The sequence below is a fragment of the Camelus dromedarius genome, chromosome 8 (assembly GCF_036321535.1).
Source record: "Camelus dromedarius isolate mCamDro1 chromosome 8, mCamDro1.pat, whole genome shotgun sequence".
NCBI lineage: Eukaryota > Metazoa > Chordata > Mammalia > Artiodactyla > Camelidae > Camelus > Camelus dromedarius.
In genome coordinates this window covers 56073351-56095331 of record NC_087443.1, presented here as the reverse complement: position 1 = coordinate 56095331, position 21981 = coordinate 56073351, and the positions used below count along the sequence as shown (strand labels likewise).

At 51.7% G+C, this 21981-nt stretch overlaps 4 protein-coding genes across 12 annotated transcripts in view; all 4 read right to left on the bottom strand.

Annotated features, from left to right (window-relative positions):
- Nucleotides 1-7730, bottom strand: part of HOGA1 (4-hydroxy-2-oxoglutarate aldolase 1) — a 31763-nt gene extending 24033 nt beyond the window's left edge. For 5 of the 7 annotated variants that reach the window (XM_064488313.1, XM_010974397.3, XM_010974396.3 and 2 more), the window contains exon 1: nucleotides 7169-7728. In XM_064488313.1, the coding sequence (XP_064344383.1) occupies nucleotides 7169-7379 (211 nt within the window). In that variant the 5' untranslated portion in view covers nucleotides 7380-7728. Of the gene's footprint in view, nucleotides 1-7168 lie in introns of all 7 variants that reach the window. The other 2 variants (XM_010974395.2, XM_031461528.2) reach the window with 2 other exon arrangements.
- On the bottom strand, nucleotides 2101-3947 carry C8H10orf62 (chromosome 8 C10orf62 homolog). The gene is made up of 2 exons (XM_064488618.1): nucleotides 3485-3947; nucleotides 2101-3430 (listed from the first exon to the last, which is right to left on the bottom strand). Exons 1-2 carry the CDS (start codon nucleotides 3679-3681, stop codon nucleotides 2914-2916), a joined length of 714 nt encoding a protein of 237 aa, XP_064344688.1. The 5' UTR covers nucleotides 3682-3947; the 3' UTR covers nucleotides 2101-2913.
- A 414-nt stretch (nucleotides 7731-8144) lies between the features above and the next one.
- ANKRD2 (ankyrin repeat domain 2) lies at nucleotides 8145-18025 on the bottom strand. The gene is made up of 9 exons (XM_010974392.3): nucleotides 17907-18025; nucleotides 14267-14368; nucleotides 12730-12888; nucleotides 12511-12618; nucleotides 10913-11011; nucleotides 10436-10534; nucleotides 9478-9576; nucleotides 9281-9379; nucleotides 8145-8447 (listed from the first exon to the last, which is right to left on the bottom strand). Exons 1-9 carry the CDS (start codon nucleotides 17979-17981, stop codon nucleotides 8298-8300), a joined length of 990 nt encoding a protein of 329 aa, XP_010972694.2. The 5' UTR covers nucleotides 17982-18025; the 3' UTR covers nucleotides 8145-8297.
- A 1531-nt stretch (nucleotides 18026-19556) lies between these two features.
- The window catches only part of UBTD1 (ubiquitin domain containing 1), a 48609-nt gene continuing 46184 nt past the window's right edge, over nucleotides 19557-21981 (bottom strand). For all 3 annotated transcript variants that reach the window (XM_031461534.2, XM_031461535.2, XM_031461533.2), the window contains one exon: nucleotides 19557-20662. In XM_031461534.2, coding sequence (XP_031317394.1) covers nucleotides 20277-20662 — 386 coding nt within the window. In that variant the 3' untranslated portion in view covers nucleotides 19557-20276. The remainder of the gene's footprint in view (nucleotides 20663-21981) is intronic.

The window sequence follows — 21981 nt, the reverse complement described above, 5'->3', positions numbered from 1 at the left end:
ACAGAGTTCCTCAGAACCCTTCAGTGTCCCTAGTTGCCACCTATGGGACTAGGCATAATTTCTCAAAATGACTTCTGTTATGAAATGAGGAAATTAGGCTGGACGGTCTCCTAAGTCCTCCTTGGCTCAAGGCTTTGGAGTCAGTTTTGGGGCTTTTCCTCTTCCCTTTTGCCTATCTCTAAATGTTCCCCTTCAGCCAGACTGTCAAGGTCCCCTAGACACACTGCCACCTTCCTGCCTCTACCCCTTTCCTCCTGCTATTCCCTCTGCCCACAACACCTCCCTAGTTGCAGCCCATCAAATGCTGCAAAGCCTCTCCTCAGGCCCCTCCCCCTGCGCTCCACCGTGTTTTGTTCCACCACTTGTCATACATTGTCTAGAAGCTTCAAGGTTGGGGATGGTGTCCCCCTCATTTTAGCCTCCGTGACACCTAGCACACTGCCTGTTGAGGTGTGTGTTGACAATTTGTTGTCAAAATTTTGGGAACTTTCTTGTATGATGTAATTCATAAACTCCCACTAGGAAGAAGTGAGCATTCTTGATGAAATGCTTCAACCATTTCCTAATGAGCTTTAATGAAATTAAGCCTGGGAAACCAGCCACCCTCCCAGTGGACTCTCAGACAAAAGTCTACTGGCTGTTAACTCTTCTTTGTAACTAGTCTAACAATGATTTAGCCTTTCTCTTATAAAGATATCCTTACGAAGTGTGTATACCTGAGTTGGCTGTTTAGAAGCTCTTTTCATACACATAGTTGTAATAAAACTTTGACATGCACTGATAACTAAATCGTCTGAAAACATTTTTGACTTTAAATTTTGAAATACTTTTAAATTTACAGGAAAGTTGCAAAAATGCTACAGGGGATTTCCATATATCCATTTCTCAGCATCTTACCTAACTATAGCACAATGATCAGAACCAGAAAATTAACATTGGCACAATACTAACTACAGACTTTATTTGAATCTTGCCAGTTTGAAACTTTTTAAAAGATTCCAAAGTCATAATGTGAAATTTTATGTCATATGTTTTTAATAAGGGATTCAAGGTTTTCCAGATAAATGCAAGCATTTTACGCGTTTTAAATCTTAATTTCAGAAGCCAAACCTCACTGCTCTTGCTTTTTGTCTAATATGACAGCTTCCAACATTTTCCAGTATAATTGATCCCTTTTTTTTCCAAATAAGATTTTTATTATGAAGCACTTTAAATATACACACATATATGGATCAGCATTGAGATAAAGTCACTTACTAGTAATGTCATAAATATTCAAATGCTCCAAACTATGCTCCATAAAATCAATTGACAACATTTAGGATATTTATAGATTTATCCATCCTTTACAACGATTCTTAATTTTTAATTTTTTAGGGGGGAGAGGTAATTAGGTTTATTTATTTAATTAATGTTATTATTTTTAAATGGAGTATTGGGGATTGAACCCAGGACATCATACATGCTAAGCATGTGATCTACCACTTGAGCTATACCCTCCCCCCATCCTTTACAATGATTCTGGGCACCTTCTTCCTGGAGTTTGAGGCCCACAGTTTGGAAACCACTGGTAAATCCATAATAGGTAGGAAATTTCTATGTAAAGGAGACACTGGGGTTTAGACAGCACCATATAACTGACTTCTCTCAAGTTTCAGAGGGGATCCAGCTGCCCCCCTTTGACTGCCTAACTGGGGGCCACCTCTTGCTCCAGAAGTGGCTTCTTGGGACCCCAGAAGAGGAGGCAGGGAGAGTCCCAGGCTTGCAGGAGGGCGCAGAGAGTGTCAGGACATGTGGGAAGAGGACAGGGATAAGTATGAGAGAGGTAGACCCATCTGGGGATGCTGGGCATAGGCCTGGGGGGCAGCACAGGGCAGGGCTTAGGGGAATGGGGCTCTGATCCCAGCAACATCACTTACTATTTCATCTCAGGCAAATTTCATCTCTGAGTTTCATCTGCAAAATTGAGATAGCGTAATACCTTCCACATGGGGCTGTGCTGTAACACAACACAGAGCATGGCATATACTAAAAACTCAAAAAAAAAAAAAAAAAAAAGCAGGGGGCAGTACTAATGCTACTATTTAGTAGTACTGCAGCCCCAGCCCCAGCCCTAGCAACAGCAACGGTAACATAAACCAGAAGAGAGGGTATTGCACACATTAGCTCGGAAGGTAGGTGGTGGGGAGGCACTAGCACAGATCCCAGTGGGCCTAAGGAAGCAGGCGGGGCAGTGAGAGAGAGCCGTGATATGTGTCCACACTATCTGAGAAGCAGTACACAGGATGGGGGGTGGCACCAAGAGGACAGTGGGCCTACATCCCACCCCTGCTCACTTCCTTGCTTCTGAAAGCCGATCTCTCCCTGCTCCTCCCAACCCCCGGCTGCTTCTTCCCTCCCTGGCAATAGCAAGTCTGTAAGGACTGAGCCCGCTGGAGACAGCCCATGTCCAGGGCTGGAGACCTGGGCAGCCAATTAACCGAGTCTCGAATCAGCCCTCACGGAGAGGACTGTGGGAGGAGGAACCCTCTCCCCACAGGCCTGCCCAGACCTGGGGCTGGCCACAGAGCCCCCAGACTCAGAGTGAGGGAATGCAAGGCTTTATTGGCTCATTTCCAGGCATTTGGCATCAACATGGTGCTCTCAGCGGCTCCTGGGATCTGCCTTGTCTGTCTTCTCTCAGTGGGTCTTCAGGGGCCTGTGAGTCTGTCTCAGCTGTTTCAGTTCCTCCCAGCTCTTTCTCCATCAGCGGCCATCAGTGGTAGACTCCACTCAGAGTCAGAGGGGCCTGAGGAAGAAGGGATTTGGGTGGCAGCATCTTACTCTGGGCCACATAGGTTGCCCCACCAGAGAGAAAACAAGCCGGAGATTGTGTGCCAGCCCTGCTGGGGGAAGGGGCATCTCCATCCATGGTTAGGTGGCTTTAAAGGGGTGATAGGTCTGATGGCTGCGGGTGGGCAGGCTGTGGCACTGATGGCTCGGGTGGCTTGGATAGCCCTGGTGGCCATGGTGACAATGGCCATGGAAGGTGTGTGTGTGGTTGGAGCCAGCTACGGTGGTTTCCCGCTGGTTGAGGAAATTCCCTTTCAACTTTATCTCCACCTCCTCGAGGGCCTTCAGCTCCTCCTGGTTGATGTCCTTGGACTCCAGGTGGCCTGAGTTCTGGCAAGCCGTGGCCCGCTGCAACATGGAGTTAGCCAGCTGCTGCCCCTTGGTGTCAATCTCCTTGGTACAGGCAGCCACAGCGGCCCACGTGGCCTCATCGGTGGACGAGGATTTTCCAGACTCCTTGTGGGTCTCTTTGATCACTGAGGTTCCAGACATCCTCTGCTTGCTGGTGAAGGACTCCCGGTGAAGAGCCGTGCCCTCTTCTCCTTGCCTGGTGGCGAAGGTCTCCACGCGAATCGTGGTGTTGGCCTCTCCATTGCCACTGACAGGCTGGGGAGTGGCGGCACTGCTGCTTGCCGTAGCCGTGTTGCTGGACGTGGCCGTGTTGCTGCCTGTGAGGCTGCCGGCTGTTGTGGTGTTGCTGCCGGCGGCCAGCTTCTCTTCGGAGAGACGGCTAAAGTGCGATTTGATCCAGTTCTCGTTTTTCACCTTGTGGCATTCTGCTGGCTCCTGCTCATCTTCTGCAGACTCAGGAGCTGTCTTCCTTCTCTTCTTCCTCTGCATCCACAACATGAGGCCTCCACCTCCGAGTACGAGGGCAGTCCCCAGCACCACCCTGCATGATGGTTGCTGGATGAACTCCAAGAAGGTCTCCAGGACCCCACACCGGGCAGGCAGAGCTAAGAGCACACTGGGAGTAGGGGATCCCAGATGGTATGGTTCATGCTTGAAAGGACAGGCTCCCCAAGGGTGTCTGGCAGGCAGGCCCCCTGCTGCACCCTCCCTAGGATGCCCCTCCCACCTCAGCAATGAACCCCATTGTGAGGAAGGTGGTTGGGGGGTGGGGTGGGGAGAGGCCACAGCATCCCTTATGTCTAGCCTGACAAGCCTGGCCTGAGGCCTGGGACCTGTCTCCCACCGTGACAGCTGTCCCCAAGGTCAGTAGAAGGGCAGCTTCCCCAATTCTGCATTCTGCTTGTGACCTATTCTGAAACTCAGGCCACCTTAGCTTCCAGTCTTTGGTGTCTCTCCGTCCCTCCTGGTGGCCCACAGTGGGCAGAGGCTGAAGGACCCCACTGGCTGGGTTGGCATCCATCCCTAGCCACCTGAGGCTAGTGTCTCCCTCCATGCAGGGCCTCCCCTGGCTGCCAGCCTAGCACATTCCATCCCCACTTGCAGCTCTCCGCCCCATTATAGAGCAGGGTCCAGAAGTCAAAGGGGTCCAGGAAGGAGCTCATTCTGGAATAACATGAAGTCGCAACTGGGGGACGCAAGCAGTGGACTGAGAAGGCAAAATACACAGGAGAGGAGACTTCACCCAGTCCCAGGTCCCTGGGGCCATTCCAGGATCGGGGCTGTTACCCTTGCCTTAGTGATGCACCTGTGAACCCAGAATTTGTGTCCTCTGCCCTGTCTCCCCTGTAAATGGGCATAGTTCAGGTTGTGAGCTGGTGGGCCAGCTGGCCAGGAGCTCTGTAGGTACAGACAACTGAGAGTCTGACCCTCAATCCAAGTTACAGCCAGGGCCTCTTCGGGTAGAAACAGGCCTGGGCCACTCCCAGAGGCATATAACACATCTTTTATCCCAATATAGGGTTATAAAAATTGTGATATTTTAAACAAAATATTTTATTTAACAAAGTAATGGCTTTAAAATACACAAAAATATTATATCTTATCGGAAGAAACCACGGTCTATTCTATGTAATAAGGAAGTAAGACAGAAGCTTAAAGCTTTATGGGAAATATCATCTCCCTGGTCCTGCTGGAGTAGCTCTGGGGTCATCCATTAACCTCATTTGGAAATAACAATTCAAAGTTCATCTTTGAGGTTGTTTGTGGGTGTGAGTTCAGGGCCAAATGGCCCTTCTACAAAAACCCCTCCCTCTGGTCTCTGGTTATAAGTTTTAGTTTAAAAGAATACTCTTTATTCAAATAATTAGTATAAATTAACTATGCTAAAAAAAACAAATAAAAAAGAAAAAGAGCTACCTGGTTTCAGGCAATACCTTCCAGAAGAATCTCGTTAACTATTCACTGATTCATCAAGGGCAGGTTTCAGCCTCCTCTTTGAAGGACCTTTAAATAATTGCAGGAGGGCCTGGTGACATGATATGTTTCCTCCCCTGCCCCTGAGCGTTGGGCTGCAAAAAGGGGTGAGGATCGGGCGGGAGAGACTCAGATTCTAAAGCTAAAGTGGCTCACTGCTCCCTTCCCGGGCACTCTGGCTGCATCCTGGGAGCCGTGACGGGGCCCTATGGCTCGATGTTCTCAGTGTCAGGGCCTCAGGTTTGAGCTCCTTGGGAGGACTGTGATGAATGCTTTGGCCCAGTTCCCATTCTGAAATGAGGAAACCGGATTAGAGAGGTTCAGTGATTTTTTTCCAAGTTCACTGTAACTGGCAGAACCAGGACTCTTACCCAGGTCTTCTAACTCTGGACTCTGGGCTCTTCCCCATGGCACCCCTGCCCACTGTGTATGTGTGGGTAAGATAAGAGGTGGGGGCCGGCGCCTTCACAGGTCGTATGGGAGACGGACCAGTGGCTGACCTACTGAAGCCACCGCAGCCTGTGCTCCCAGGTACCCCTGTCCCCACTGCAGGAGTGGGTGGTGGGAGGGAAGGAAGGATCCAGAGAGGAGCCTGGGGTACGGGCAGACACCAGATGTAAAGCCCAGTGTCCTCACCCCCTGCACTAGGGTGTCCTTGAACCAGGGAGGTGAACAGTCTTCTCTCCTTTTGGAGATTCAAGGAGCTTCTCACTTTGCTTCAAGAGAACCAGGCATCAGCCCAAACCTTCAAGCTCCAGTGAGCTGAGCCCCAGCAGAAATGTGCTTAGGGTTTGTGTCACTGCTCAGTGTGGACATCCACAGGACATACACTGTCCCCTAGGGAAGGGTCACATCATCTCAGCACTGAGAATCGAATGGGGTCTCAGGCCAGCGGGTGCTGTCACAGAGCAGCTCTGCCCACAATGACAATCATACTGTCATACAATAATCATTGTCATTGGAGTCCCATACCTTCTGATTTATATCACTCTTCAAAATTTATAGCACACTTGCACTTCCTTCTCTCAGATTTTCCTCCCAATCATCCTATGATGTGGCTATTATTACTCCCACGATGGGGTAACTGAGGTTTAGAGAGATTATCTCATAGCTAAGTCAGTGACAGAGCTGTGATTTGAATCAGGAGTCCATGTTCTTCACTGCTCCACTGCACCACCTCAGTTGGAACCACTCCATTCCCACGGTGGTGCCCACCAGACCCTATTTGTAGGAATGATCTTGTCTAGTGACCTAGCAGCCAGTGTGGTGGAGAGAAACCGAGCAGGGCTACACACTCAGACATGAGTTCAAATCCTACCTCAGCCATTTATTAGCTGAGTGACCTTGGCAAGTGACAGCATCACTTGGAGCCCCAGTCCTTTTGAGAGCACTCGGGGAACTGTCAGGGTAGGGGATGGATGCAGGTGGGCAGGACAGGATGAATGGAATCTGCCCCTTCTCTCACCTTCATTTATTGTGCCTGTGGCTGTGCTGTAGGTTGGTCTCCCAAATATGATCTAGTCCCTGACCTCAGAGAGGGCAGGCCCATGTGTAAAGGGGAAATGGGTCAGAGGGTCCAGAACAGGAATCAGTTTGACCAAGGGAGGCTTTGCCCAGAAGAGAGTGTGTGAACAAGGCTTTGAGGGAGATGAGCCCACTGACTGGGCTGCCACGTGACACCACAGCTACCCTCACATCTGTGCAGAATACCTGGTTGACAAAGGCTTTCATCCATTATCTAGTTTGACCACCACAGTAATGCTGGGTTAAGACAAATTTTAGCAGTTTACAGCTGGGAAAACGGAAGCAGGAGAGATTCAGTCCAAGATCCCAGGCCAGCAGTTAACTTCCCACCTGTCTCCTGTTCCTCTCCCATAATAAGACCACTCCACAGTACCTGGCTATCCCAGAGCAGCTCAATGGAGCCTTTGTACCCTCCTCTGGTATCTGGCTGAGGAGACCAGAGTCATTCACATCTCCCAGACTCCCACAGCGGATAGAACCCACTTACCTCGAAAGGGAAAGGTGCCCAGTTTGTGCAGATTCTCCTCCAGTTTCTCATAGTCTACCTCTGCGGTGGCAGTGAAGGGGGTGGTCACAGGGGGATAGATGCCTGCGATGTCCACTTTCTTCCCCTCCCCCGAGGCCCAGGCCCCTACAGTCCTAAACAAGCCCCTGCTCAGCCCCTGCCTCACAGAGGACCAGACTCTGGGGCCCAGCATCTCCTCAGGAGGCTTGAGGCCCAGCTGGTCTCTTCCCCCAAGGGATGCTGAGTTTGGACTCCTTCCTAACCCTGTTAATAATCAATGTGCCTAGTTAAAAATTTGCTGCCCCCTGACTTGTTGGCCCTGGGGCCGGCCTGGGCTGGGTGTTCCCAGGGTCAGAGGCTGGGCCTAGAGTCCCCAAGGAGGTCCCCCCTCCCCCAGGGAGCAGCTGGAGAAATGCCACAACCCATGTCCCTCTGGCCATATAGAGAGCTGGTTCTTAGGGTCCTGCCACTAAAGAATGTCTCCAGTGGGGCCTGGGCCGTCTTCCCACGATTCCCAGCCCCAAAGCCAGGAGCCCAGCTGGCTTCCGCTTGGCAGTTAGGAAGTTGGCAGAGCCGGAGCTGATTGGCTGCGCCAGCCCTGCCCTGTGGGAGGGGCTGCAGGCTGGGTGAGACGCTGCCTGTGATCAGCCGGCCCAACTGCCCCACTCCCCTGCCAAGTTCCTCCTGCCAAGGTTGCCACGTGACAGGCCTGTGCTGGCCATGCACAGCCCCACTGGATAGCTGTCGCTAGGAGGGGGCCCCAGAACGAGAGCCCTGCGAAGCTGACCCACGCTGGGGCTCGTGAAGAGGGGCGGCAGAGAAGAGGCGAGGAGAGCCCTGGGTGGGAAAAGCAGCAGGGCTGGTTCAGGGGTCAAAGGGCTCCAAGTTCCCCTCTTGCCTAAGCCCATACTGCTCCCATCTAACTATTTCAGATACAAATACAAACAGAAATCACACATAGCAAAAAGGACTTTTTTATTGTGGTAACTTGTGGGTGCTCCCAGGACGTACGCAGAGGAATGGTGTAGTCCTCAGCTCTGGGGGCCATTCTTATGACCCCCTGGCTGTACGCAGGGGACAGGTCAGGTGCCTGGTGGGCTGGGACAGGTGTTCACTGGGCTGGTTCAGGCTGGGGGGTCTCCCGTCCACTCTCAGCAGACCCCTCCAGCCCATTCTGCTCCGAACCTGGCTCGGGGTGCTCCAGAGCATGCCGGGTGTCAGCTTGCCACAGCTGCACCAGGTCCGTGGGGGTCTTTCCTGCCTGGGGGAACCAGAGGAGATCTGGTCACTGTTCAGAAGTCTGTACTGGAAGTTGCCCTTCTCTAGTTTCCGGTTTCTGACCGGGAGCAACTGGCAATGTCTGGAGACATTTTTGGTTATGACAACCGCCAGGGTAGGGGTAGGGGAGGTGTACACTGGCATCTTGAGTAGAGGCCAAGTATGCTGCTCAGACATCCTATAATGCGCAGGACAGTCCCCCCACAACAAAGAATTATCCAGTCCAAAACGTGCATAACGCTGTGGCTGAGAAGCCCTCATTTACGCCTTCCCCATATCTTCTTGACCTTCCCATTATCCCCTCAGCCTTTCCTGAGTCAGAGTCCTCCCTTACCCAATTCTCCTCCCTTTTGTGATTGCCTGGGCCCCAAAGAAGAGCTTGGCCTTGATCCTAGGAGACAGGATCCTAAGAGAATGGAGGGCCATAGGAACCAACATGGGGTGCTAGGAACGATTGTGCTGGCCAAGTGCTTAGCTTCCTTCCAGCTCTGTCCCTCCACGATTTTGGCCTCCCTGTGCCTGGACATAAGGACCCCCTGTGGACTATTTTGGGGCCTTTGAGAAGTCCTCTTACTGACCCTCTTACTGGCTATTTTTTGGCACTTAGATTCTCTGGATGTTGGTAAGCATAGAGAAAGTTGGGAAGATGGATGGGCCCCAAATCCCCAGTGGCCCAGAGAAAACCTCTACTGTGAGAGTGCTCCAAGGGCAGGCTGGTTGAGTCTCATTTATTTCTGTGTTTCCTTTGAGTGCCCAGCACAGGGCTTAGGAAAGTAGTGCACACTGTTTACTGAATCAGGGGAGGAATGAACTTACCAGGTTCTTGGACATCATGTCAGCCCCATGCAGGAGCAGCAGTTTGATGATTTTGTAGCGGTTGAGCCTCACGGCATCGTGCAGGGCACTGTCCCCTTCCTAGAGCCAGGGTGACACTCAGCATGGCCCATGTGGGAGCCTTCAGGCTGCCCACACCCCTATGGTGGGGCTGGGCAGGAGAGAACCCAGACACTCACTCTGTCTTTGGCATTGATGTCCAGACCCAGGGATAGAAAGTGTTCCACGATCTCCACGTGTCCCGTCCGGACTGCCACGTGCAGGGGGGTGCTCAGCAGCTGGGTGGGGAGGAAGCAGGTACTGACGGCTGAAGGAACCTGGACTACGGTGCCTCTGGGAAGGCGGCTGTCTTAAATCCCCTAATCCTTCCCCCAAATCCTAGTGTCATGGTCTGCGTTCTGGAGGGGCAGGAAATGCTATAACTTCCCCTTATCATACCTGACGATCTAACTCAGGCATTGTATGCCATCTCCTCTGGGAAGCCTTCTATGTATGGTTCCCCTCTCATCCAGATGTGAGCAACTGCTCACTCCTCTGCCCTTTTTAAATATTTATAATAGATGCCATTTATTGAGAGATGACTATCTGATAGGCATGGCAAAAGCTTACAAAACATCAACCTTATGTTCAATAAGTAATTAAGTCACATACTTTCCCCATCTAATCTATAGAAGGACTCTGCAAGACATTTTATAGATGAGCAACAGAGGCTTGGAAGCTGTCACTTGCTCAAGGTTATATACAAAAGATTGAGTTAATAAAAAATGGTGGATAAATAAATAAGTGAGCAGATAAATAAATAAATGGATGAACAGATGGGTGAGTGGATGGATAGGCAAATAGACAGAAGGATGATGAAGGACTGCGTGGCTGAACAAACCTCTCATCTTTTGAGTGGTCCCAAAGCCTTCAAGATACTGGATCTCTTCTCCTCCCTCCTCCTCCTCTGATCTTCCTGCTCCCATTCCTGGATGGTGGCCTCCAAGGGTCCACAGTTGATGGCAGGGAGCCATCCCTGGGCTCTGCAGCCACGCCAGAAGCCAGACTAGCTCACTACCCTTCTGCCTTCTTGGCTTTTCTGCCCTCTGCTTCTCCCACACCTTGCTACCCCACCATCTGTGAGCATTATTGCCTCACCTTATCCCTCATGTTGGTGTCTGCTCCTCGGCTTTGCAGGAGTTTCACCACCTCCAAGTGGCCCCCACGGCAGGCCCAATGCATGGCTGTGCAGTCCAGCTAGAAGGGAAGGCTAGGGCCTGATTTCAGAGCTTCAGGGAAGAAAGTGCGCCGGGGGAAAAGACCCCAGCCAAGAGGGCAGGAAAATATCCGGGGGGAGGGGTCCAGGGAAGGGACAGGGCCGCTCCAGTGACTGGGCAATGGATGGGGTGGATCAGAAGAACCCTCAGGGCCCATCTAGTCTAAGCCACATTTACAGAGGAGGCTCCAAGAGGAGACAGGAGCTGCCCAAGCTCATACAACCCACTAGAGTTGGGGCCTGGCCCTCAAGGCAGCCTGTTTCTGTCCCAGGTTGGAGGTCTGCAGGGATAAGGAGTCTATTAGTGCTGGACCCAACCCACCTCCCGCCTCCCACCCAATACCTGCCCTCTTACTCACCCGATCCTGGAAGTCCACAGTGGCCCCATTCTCCAGAAGCTTCTCCAGGATCTCCATGTGGCCCTCCAGGGAAGCTCGGTGCAGTGCTGTCCGGTGGAACTGTCCCCAGAGAGACTGTCAGGGCCTCATCTCTGGCTCCAGGCCTGAGCCCATCACCCACCCAAGCTGATTCCAGGCCTTATACCAGCTTGATGCTGACCCCTGGGCTGAGTCCCCATATTTCCATGTTCTGCCAGCTCCTTCATGCTCTATCCAGACCAGCCTTGGAGCCTCCTCTGTGCTGGGGACTCAGACCTTCTCACTGCTCCCCAAGCACATCAAGCCAGGCCTTTGCACAAGCTGTTGCCTGTGCCCAAATGCCCATTTTGGCCGTACTTCCTGTGAGTGCTTGATGAATTCCTGCTACTCCATCAAGATGCAGCTCAAGTGTCATTGTCTTCTTGAAATCTCTGGCCCAGAGTGGTCTCCAGAGCCCAGACAACCCTCCAATGTGACAGCGTGTTCAAGGGCAGGCTGAGCCTTACCTGACTATTTCCCCTGAGTGCCTAGCCCAGGACCAGGATGGCTGGATGCACCCTGATCACTGATTAGAGAAGGGAATGAACTTCCTTTTTTCCCAATGCAGTTGGATTTCTGCTTTGGTCCCTTGAAACACTCAGGCCAGAGGGCATATCTTTCCATATTCTAATGATCTGGTTATGCATGTCTCCCAGCTACTGTCAACCCTTTTTGTTTTTGTGCTCCCAGCACCTAGCACAGTGCTCAGAGGTGGGAGGTGCTTAGATAGACCAAAAACCTGGTATCTAAATAGTGGAGAGAAAGAACATGTAGTCTAAACCTACAATAATGCAGGCAGAAGACGGTGACCATTAATTTTGCTCAATCTCAGGATATGATCTCCAGAGAGCACCCAACAAAATGTGAAAGTGGCAGTTTCAGGAAAAAAAAGAAAGAAGCATGATGTGATGGAAATACTGAAAATCATGCGGATGGTTGCACAACATTGTAAATGTAATGAATGCCACTGAATTGTACACTTAAAGTGGTTAAAATGCCATATTTCATGTTATATAGTTTATCTTTTCATAATAAAATAAAAATAGTTTTTAAAGTGTGATGATATACAATGTGACACAAGAATATTATATCCTAGCATGTGCTTCATGGTTTTTTCATTCATTCAATACATACTTATTGAGGCATTAGTGTTCTGTTTGGTCCCCATAACCTGCTCTGAGGGAAGGAGGCAGCTTTACAAACTGAGGCCTGGAGAGATAACAGTCCTAGCCGCAGGTCACATAACTAGGGAGTGGTAGACGTGGGATTCGAGCCCAAATCTCCTGGTCTTGGACTCTTTGTATTTGATTCCATTCCTCTTTCTTCCCTAAAAGTCCAGGTAATATTTATTCTGGAGGTGGTTCAAGTTGGAAAGGATTTAGAAAAATTCCTGTGGGGCTAAGGGGGCATCCCAATTCTGAGGGGTTCCCTCCCAAAGGCCACCCATGCCTGTTCTCAGACAGACCCACAAGTGGGCATGGCTGGGGTGGGAGCTCTGAAAGGGAAGCCGGCACAGATGCAGGGCCCAGTGGGAACATCACCTGATCGCAGGTGTCAGGGGAACCCCCGTCGGCCAGGAACTTCACAATGACCTTCATTTTCCCCTCCACAGCCGCTTTCAGGAATGTCTCTGCATCCACAGGGCCAGTCTGGAGGGCATGAATCCAGTCATGGGGTTGGGGGGGCGCCCTGCCATGATCTGAGCCATCCCCCAATCTGAGGCTCCCTGCCCACACAGGTGTCCTCCCCAGGACCCTTACGATCTCCTCTGGCTCGGGAGGCGGCTCCTGGGAGGCGGCCAGGGCTTCCCGTTTCTTCTGCTTGCGTTTTTTCCGCAGCTGGATGAGGTTCTGGATCCCGCCCACATCGATGATCTCCCTCCGCAGGTCTAGGGAGGTCTTCCGCACACGCTCTTGGCCCTGCGTGGGGATAGCCCATCAGCCCCCACACTTGGGGCACAGTGTGTCGGGCTCGGGGACCTCTGAGCTAAGCTGGAGGTGGAGGTTAAGAGGGAGACCCTCTCAAGGGAGAAAGAATCCAGGTCTAGCTCAGCCACCTAGGACTAGGTGAAGTAGAAGAGATGGAGACACAGATGCCTCTGATCAGGGGGCAAGGGAGGCTTGCGGGAGCTGCCTGGAAGCCACCCAGCTTCAAGGCTCCACCTAGGGCGGGGAGTTGATGAGGAAATTAACCCAAGCCTCCAGAACAGGGTCTGAATCCTCAGCTCTCCATGCAGTTCCGTGTGTGTGTGTGTGTGTGTGTGTGTGTGTGTGTGTGTGTGTGTGTGTGTTGGGGTGTGTGTGTGGGTTGGTGGCTGAGTGGGTGGGGTCATAAAAGTAATACATGATTAATATTAAAAATAAAAAATAAAAGTAATATATAAGCATAAAAGCTCAGAAAAGAAAGCCCTTATCTCCCAGAGGTAATTTCTACCACAGCTCCAGACATGATCAGACGTGTGTCCTATGGGGTCATCATTCACATAGTGGTCTGCGAACTCTGCTTTCCTCTTAGCACAGAGATCTCTTCTGTCAGCACACATAGCCTCCTCCAGCCCATTAACACCTGCATCATGCCCTACTGTGTAACTGCCCCATCACTGGAGCTTCCAAAATGAGTCCCCTGGGATCATGTACAGGTGCAGATTTTGACTCAGCACATATACAGGAGGAAAACTTTCCCCCTTCCCTTCTAGGTTCTTTGGCTGGTCTAATAATTAAATTGATGTAAGGCAGATTAACAAGAGAAAAACAAATTTAATTTCATATGTATGGGAGTCCATAAAAATATGAGACTCAAAGAAGTAACCAAAGCAGGTAGCTTTTATATCTTCTAGATACGGAAACAATACATTTGTGAAGAATTGACAAGACAAAAGGGTTTGGGCTTGAGGTAGCTAATTAATGAAGAAGTAACAAGACTGTTTACACAGCCTTCTTGGCCCTACAATTCCCTGTATCTGGCGATAAGGAAGGCTTTCACCCTCCTAAAGGGTGTCTTTACATGAGAGATTTATTTCCGGCTTTCAGGGGAACAAAGGAGGGTCAGGGTATCCCTCTTGCACTGGCTGTTTCTCAAGTAACTTTAGTTTTAGATAATCAACATGCCAAAGCAGTATATTTGGGCATGGCACATTCTGCTCCCCATCACAGGTCTGGGGTGGGGCCAAGATCTTGCATTGCTAACATCTTCCAGGGGGTGCTGAGCTGCTGGTTTGGGGGTCACACTTGGAGGAGCAAGGCCATAACTGCCTGGCCTGTCCCTTGAGCACAGATATTGGGTTCTCTCAGAACTTACCTTAACCTTTTGTAAGGCCGGACTCTGGGCTCCGTGGTTCTTCTCATCCTCCAACACCAGCATGTCCATGGGCAACTTCTGATGGGTGGCTCCGCGGAGTTTCTGGTGAGCCAAGGAGAGGACGTGTTCCAGGACCTGCCTGCAGCGCATGGGGAGGCAGAGATCCTCCCCACCTCCCGGCCTCACCACCAACTAATTCAAGGACATCCCCCAAGGACGTCCTCCTGTGGGACCTCACAGCCCTTATCAGCCTCACTCCTGACTGGTCCAGGAGGGCCCCAGGCCAGAGCCAGGCTTTCCACCTCAGCCTCAGCCCCAACCCCAGTTCAAACACTTGCTTGCTGACTGCCTAGGGTCCCCAGCAAAACAGAATTAAACGCTACTGGAGTGAGTTTTCCTGAAATTAAATAGATTCACTTTTATCAAGCACTGAAGGGTGGTTTTTTGTTTTTTGGGTTTTTTTTTTTTTGGCATTTAAAATTCACTTTGATGAAATACTTGTGATAAGAGATGATAATTTTTTTTTAATGGGCTTACTTGACAATACAAAACTTTGGCAACTCAGTTACCAACTACTTTCCCTCAGATTTTACTGGTCCATGACATCCTACAGCACGGACACTGCTGCTCTTGGGGAACACGAGGGATGGAACTGTAGCTCCCCAGCTCTCAGCTTGAGGGGAACTCTAAGTGCTAACCTTATTCTCGTTGTGATAATGCAGGGGAACTCCATCCAAGTCTCCCCATTTGCAGCTCCGACTTGCCTGGACTATTTGCTCATGGCCACCTCCTCTCTTCTAAAGGAAACCACTCATTGTGACGTGCTTGCGCCCCTACCTCTGAAGTCCTGGTTGCCAGGAAGGTTCGCGCAGACTGGAGGGTGCTGAATCCAGAGAGCAGCTGAGGAGGAACGGCCTCCCGTACAGAGCTCTCAGCTGCCTTTCATACTCTCCAGTGGGCTCCAGTGTTATACTCCTCAAGGGTGATTTGAGGTCTAATTTCCCAGGTCTTTATGTCAAATGTTCTGTTGTCCACTGGCATCTCCCTTCTATGTCAGGCTTACACGGTTTGAGGTCTCCCCAGGGCTGGCCTCGCCTGAAACACTGCATCTTCCTTCAGGGACAAGGGATGACCTAGGGCTTCAGTTCCTACTGCATGTGGGACCCTGGCTGGGTTCCTGAAGCATCCAGGGGGTGAATTTGGTCTTAATCATCTTGGAATCTCCAGCGCCCGCAACAGGGGCTAGCACAAAGTAGGTGTTCAGCAAATGTTTGGAGAATAAATGAGTGAATAAATCCATGGATCATGGCAGGTGAGCTCAGCATCTCTGCCCACCTCCGAGTCCTCAGTGATGACCTAACCCAGTAAGACTCCTATAACAGGACCCCAGCCCCTGGGCTGGTCTCCAAGGCCCTCCTTCTCCACTCACCCCAAGAAGGTGGTGCAGCTCTCTTCTGAGAACTCTGCTGGGGCAGGTCTTGGAGGGAATAACTGAGGACGCTAATGCCTGCTCATGCCTTACACAGACTCCATAGCCCCTTGCTTCAGATTTGTCTTTGTGGGCTGGCATACAGGAGGTGCTCAATAAATGCTTACTGAATTGGGCATTTGTCGGTGAAACACAACACAACAAAACCTTACTCCAAAGGGACAGACTGGGAGTTTGAAATTTGTAGATATTGACAGGTATATGTAGAATAAATAAGTTTATACTGTATAGCACAGGGAAATATATACAAGATCTTGTGGTGGCTCACTGTGAAAAAGAGTGTGAAAATGAATATATGTATATTCATGTATGACTGAATAATTGTGCTCTACACCAGAAATTGACACAACATTGTACACTGACTATAACTCAATAAAATTAAAAAAAAGAAAGAAAAGCAACCTTACTCCATAGATGGTTGCATAGATGAGATGAGAGAATGCCTGTATGGTGTATAGCACAGTGCCCGGCACGTAGGCGGCACTGGTGGCAATCCTGGTTCTCTGGGCACCCAGGGTCCTGACAGCCCTGCTGCTATATTTGTTGGACGAATGAATGGATGAGGACTGTTTCGTGTTCCCTTGCTGAAGGTCTCTGTGTCCAGTGGCAGCACTCCAGACATGGCAAGGCAGCATGACTCACCTGCCTGGCACTGGTGCCCATGCCCTTGGGGGAGTGAGAAGTGGCATTCCTGGAGAGCCAGGGATGCCCCAGCCAGGACTCAGCAGGCTCAGTGCAAGATCTTCCCCGGCAAACCTGCCCACCCCTCCCTAGTCCTCATCTCTTCTTCCACTGGACTCCTGATCCTTCCCCCTTCCTCGCCCCCATTCAGTCACTCTTTTTTGAATGGAGTCTACCTCTAAACTGCTTTATTGCCTCCCTCCCATTCCTGTTAGGGCCAGTCTTTCCCCCTGCAAGACCTTAGGACTGTCAGAGCTGCCTTCCTAAAACGGGTCAAATAGCACCACTGTGCCTCACTCAACAACAGGCCGTGGCTCCCTACTGCCCAGAGAATAAATACCTTTCACATGGCCCTCTCTCTCACTGCCAGACTTTCTCCTAACAGTCATGCCTCCACTCACCCCAACTCTGGCGCCTGTCATTTCCTTAGTATGGAATACCCTCCCCTTTCTGATCTCCACTTGCCATCCTCGAAGGCCCGGCTCAAATGCCCTCCTGTCCACAGAGAAGTCCTCGAGGGCCCACGGTCGGCATGACTCACCCACCCTTTGGGCTCCTTCACTTCTGAGTTTCCCCTCTATTTCACACTTTCTCCACTCTGCCTTGTTTCTTTTCTTTTCTTTTTTTTTTTTTTTTTTTTTTGAGGGCAAAGGTGATTAGGTTTATTCATATATTTATTTTTAGAGGAGGTACCGGAGATTGAACACAGAACCTCATGCATGCTAAATATGTGCTCTACCACTTGAGCTATACGTTATTTTTTTCACTCTGCCTTGTTTCTTAGTTGATCGTGCACCTGACAAATGTTGGCTAAGATGAATGCAAGGTTGGTAAACAGGAGGCAAGGGCTGACCTTACTGAGCCTTTCATTCCTCCCAGTATCAGGCATTCGGCAGAGTAGACTCTAGGTCAGGTATTCATTTCAATTAAATGAAGAGTAGGACCTGCTCCCACTCTCCTCCCTCCACAGAGAAAGAATGACAGCCTGGAGCCCCATGATCCCAGGCCTCCCCAGGGGTGGCCAGTCGTTCCGGAAAACCCATGCTTCCTTTCCCAGCATTCCTTCCTTGCTCTGTTCCCAGTCTTTATCCTTCTTCAGGGACAAAACTCTGGAATTTCTCCTGTCCCAGCTTCCTGCTCAGCAGCTGGGGGAATCTCAGAGCCCCACACTCCAAGGCAGCATCCCAACTGTCCTGCTCTGTGCAACTCAGCCCATCTTCTCAAGGCCCAGGGGGGTGGACAGGGTCTCAGGGAGCCAGCTTGGCTCACTCACTCCACTGTCTCTTAGATCTTGAGGGTGAAGCCTCCGCCTCCCACTGTCAGTACCTGGGGCTGGAATAAAGCCAGCTGGGCCCTTGTGGGCACCTGTCCTCCTTCCCGCCACAGGTACTGCAGCCAGATTCTTCCTTTCCTTGACCACAGAGCTGGAGCTCCTCAGAACGCCCTTGAACCCCCACGCCCTGGCCCTACCTCATTTTCCTCCTCCTGCGCCAGCCGCTCCTCGATGAGCGTCGTGGCCCTCTGCACTGCCTCGGAGCCCGCCATGGTGCTGTCCGCAGCCCGCCTCCGTGGGCCCTGGGGCCCTGGGGGCTTTATATGCCAGGGCACCCACCCCCGCCCTGCTGGGCGCCTTTGCCATGAGCTCACCGGCCCAATTCTCCACCTGCCTCCCCCACCTGTCACCTTCACCCCAGGCAGCCCCAGGGAGCAGGGGGAGGCAGGGACAGTTGCCCCCCAACCCCTGGTCTATTGGAGACGGTGGGCCCAGGGCCCCGAGAGCAAGGACTACAGGAAGCAGCCTGCCCAGCCTGTGTGCCCTGAGTGCTTAGGCCCAGCTGGGCCTCGGCCAGGGCAGCTGGGCTGCACAAAGGACCCACTGGCTGCTGTTAGTCCTGCGGCAGTGCCACCTGCTGGACGCTGGGAAACCATGCCCAGCCAGTACCAGTGAGGGGACCTAAAGGCCAAATGTGGGCACCCAAGATAGGCCTGCACCCACAAGCTGTCCTGTGAACAGGCCCCGCTTGCTCTGGGGAGGGGCAGACTGCCTCTTCCGGACCAGAGTGCCAGGCGGTATACCGGGGTGAGGCAGCTGTCTCCCTCTGCCTGCGGCTCATGCAGGCCTTTGCCTCTCTGGGATCCCACAGCTCCCCCCTAGTGAAGCATCACTGCGTTTGGCTGCGAGTCCATTGATCCCTGACAAACCTCACCCATCTGTCTGTCTCAGGGGGCCTCTGTGGGATTTACAGGGTGTGGCTTCAAGAGGAACCTCAGGAAGCCACTGGTAGGGCCAGAATGCAGTGCCAAGCCCAGCTGATGGGGACACCAGCTCTGACTGATCACCCTTTCCTCCTTGGTTTCCCCGTCAGGCCACCCTGACCAGTGGTCATGCTCACTGAGAAAGAAAAACACTCCCAGCTGGAGAAAAAGCAGACTTGTATGGCTCAGTTCCACACCTGGAACTGTGGGAGCAAGTCCTGGGTCACCATGACCTGGGTTTAATCTGCCACTGAACCAGACGCCACAGCTCTGTGGTTCCCTGACGCTCACATAGTCCGCCATTAGCTAAATGACCTTATCTAAGATCCCCCTTTTCCGCTTACATGTGCATTTTCCCCGGGGAAGCACGGGACCTGACTCCTTCCCTCTGGGTCCCTTGCTGGCAAGCCGACACAGGCTCATAATCTAACTTCGTCAGACACCAAGGCTGCAGCATCTCTGCACGCACTTCAGTCCCTCGGGCCTGGCTCAGTGAGCCAGAAGCCAGCAACCCGGTGCTGCAGGGGCAGACCAGCAGGTAACTAAGGCCACCTTCCTGAGACATGCTTTCAAAGCATGGTCACATCTGTTATCCCATTTAACCCTGCCAGCAACTGAGGGAGGAGGCAGGGCAGGCAGCACCATCACTTTAAAGACAAGCCAAGTGGGTTCAGAGGTTAAGTGGCTTTTCCTGTGGACCCACAAGAACACAGGCCCCAACACTAGCAGTTCCAGGCTCATTCTATCATATTCTCTGTGGTGCCTGGAGCAGCTGGGGAGGCTGTGCACCCACCTGCTCCCACACTAGAATTGGGGCTCCACAGAACTGCAGAACCCAAAAGTCAAAGCCAGACAAGAGAGGAGGAAGGAGCAAAAGGCTTTATTGATAAATATGCAGATATGTCTGTACACAGGGACCTGCTGTGGGGCCATGACCAGGCTGCAGACCCCCCACCGCAAGGGTTACAGCCAGGAGATGGCCCTACGCAGACCCCTGCCACAACAGCCCAGCCATCCGGCCACCGGCTCATTTCTGCCAATTGTGCTGGGGGCTGGGAGAGGCAGAGGCCGGCCTCAGGCTCCCCGCCCCTGGGCTCCCATGTGGTCCCCTCCCCTCCAGGGGACTGGCACTGTGCCCAGGACAGAGTCATGGGTAGGGGCAGGGGAGGGAGACAGCAGCTGCTTCAGACCCTGAGCAGAAAACCGGAGTGAGTACAGCCGCCAGCACCAGATGACAGATCTGGGCTCCAGGAGCCTCCAGGTTGGCCCTCATGGCTCGAACCTGCCGCGGGAGAGAGGCAGGGTGGAGGGCCCTGGTTTGCCTTTTCTCTGATAAGGTTGGCAAGGCCTGCGTGTGGCAGCACACTGCTTCCTGTGTGCTGGGCACTGGTGGCCCATAGTGTCCCTGGGAAGCAAGGTCCCCTCAGGGCTCGCCCAGCAGCCGTACACGGGGAGGCACTCCCAAAGAAAAGAACAGCTCTTGAAGGCAGCGGCAGGGTTGGGGGGCCTAGTGCTCCAGCTGGGAGTCCTCTCAGCCCTGCAGACGCCCTCCTTGGCCTCTCTGCCCAGGGGTCCATGGGCTCCTCAGTCCTGGGGTGGCGGGGGCTGGTTGATGATGACCTGGATGACAAAATCTTTCTGGATCTTGGTTTCCTGGAGCCGCGTGCGGTCTGTGAGCAGCTTTCCGGAGAAGAACCATCGCTGCCAGGATGGCTCGATGCCCTCCTGGGTGTGCAGCTGCCTCTTGAGCTGCCCCACCGTATCGGGCAGGCTGGCGCTGAGCCTCACGTCCTTGCCCGTGGAGAGGCGCACCTTTAGCGGGAACTCTCGGCGTACACTGGGAGTGGGCTCAGGGGGCTCCAGGCTCTCCTCCTCCGTGTGCTCCAGCAGCAGGTTCACGGGTGGTGACAGGCAGTAGATGGGCAGCTGGTAGCGATTGCCCAGCTCATCATAGCATTCACAGAGGGTGCCTGTGGGAAAGGCAGGGCAGTCAAGTCTGCTTCAGGACCCACTGGTACAGATTAAATTGTGTGTACATACCCCTCTAATTCATGTATTGAAGCCCTAATTCCCCAATGTCACTGTATTTGGAGATAGGGGCCTATATGGGAATAATTAAGGTTAAATAAGGTCATATGGGTGGGGCCCTGATCTGGTAGGATTAGTGTCCTTATAAGAAGAGACATCAACTAACTACTATATATAAAATAGATGTTTCTACTGTACAGCACAGGGGACTATATTCAATATCTTATAGTAACCTATAATGAAAATGAATATGAAGAGGAATAAATGTATGTATACGTATGATTGAAATATTATGCTGTATACCAGAAACTGACACAACATTGTAAACTGATCGTACTTCAATTTAAAAAGAAGAATAAGAGACACCAGAGAACTCTCTCTCTTCCTCCACGATGTGAGGACACAATGAGCAGGTGGAAGCCAGGAAGAGAGCTCTCACCAAAAACCAGATCAGCTGCCATCTTGATCTTGGGACAGCTGGAGGGAGCTCAAGGCGGAGTCAGGAAGACCTGGGCTGGCATTCTGGATCCACCGGGTATTGGCTCCTTCAACCCTAGCAAATTACTTAACTTTTCATTTGTTCATTCACTAACTCCTTCTTGAGCATATGTGCTGGGTGCTGGGGTTGTAAGGATGAATGAAATAGCACAAGCTCTGCTCTCCATGGCTTGTACCCAGTGGGCCTCAATCTTCTTCTTGTACAATGCATTGCATTAATAACATACTTACTGTATCTTGAGCAACTGCTAAGTGCTGGGACTGGACTAAACAATGTTACATGTACCCTGCTGAATCCTACCAGCCATCCTATGAGGTAGGTATCCCTCCTTAAGTTGCTGAGGCTTCAAATTTGCACAGCTCAAGGTCACACAGTTAGGAAAGGGACAGTTAAAACCCAAGTCTCTGACTCTGTAGAGTTTACATTGTTACCCTCTGCTTTATATGGCCCCAGAGGCTGTTATGAACTTAAATGAGATAATGCAGTAGAAGCTTCTAGCTCAGTGCCCAGCACATAATACTCAACAGAAGGTTGGTACCCAAGATGTGCTGGGATTCCAAAGGGCCCCGAGCAATCTTTAGCTTGCTCCTGTCAGGTTTGATGATATCTTCTCATACCCTCATCATTAGGCAAGCAGGGACTGTGGCTTGTTTTTCTTGGGGTCCCACTCCTGATCCATGCTCATAAGGGTTGCTTGAATGGACAAGTTACTAGCCACACCTGCCATCCACCAGCTTGGCTTGCTATTCCTGACGTGGGGCT

Coding starts and splice junctions, on each gene's coding strand:
- C8H10orf62 (XM_064488618.1), bottom strand. CDS start 3,681: ATGTTGTGGATGCAGAGGAAGAAGAGAAGGAAGACAGCTCCTGAGTCT. Junction 3,431..3,484: donor ACAGGCAGCAACACGGCCAC/GTCCAGCAACAC, acceptor CCAGCCTGTCAG/TGGCAATGGAGAGGCCAACA.
- ANKRD2 (XM_010974392.3), bottom strand. CDS start 17,981: ATGGCGGGCTCCGAGGCAGTGCAGAGGGCCACGACGCTCATCGAGGAG. Junction 12,619..12,729: donor CTCCCGAGCCAGAGGAGATC/GTAAGGGTCCTG, acceptor CATGCCCTCCAG/ACTGGCCCTGTGGATGCAGA. Junction 9,380..9,477: donor ACATCAATGCCAAAGACAGA/GTGAGTGTCTGG, acceptor CCCTGGCTCTAG/GAAGGGGACAGTGCCCTGCA.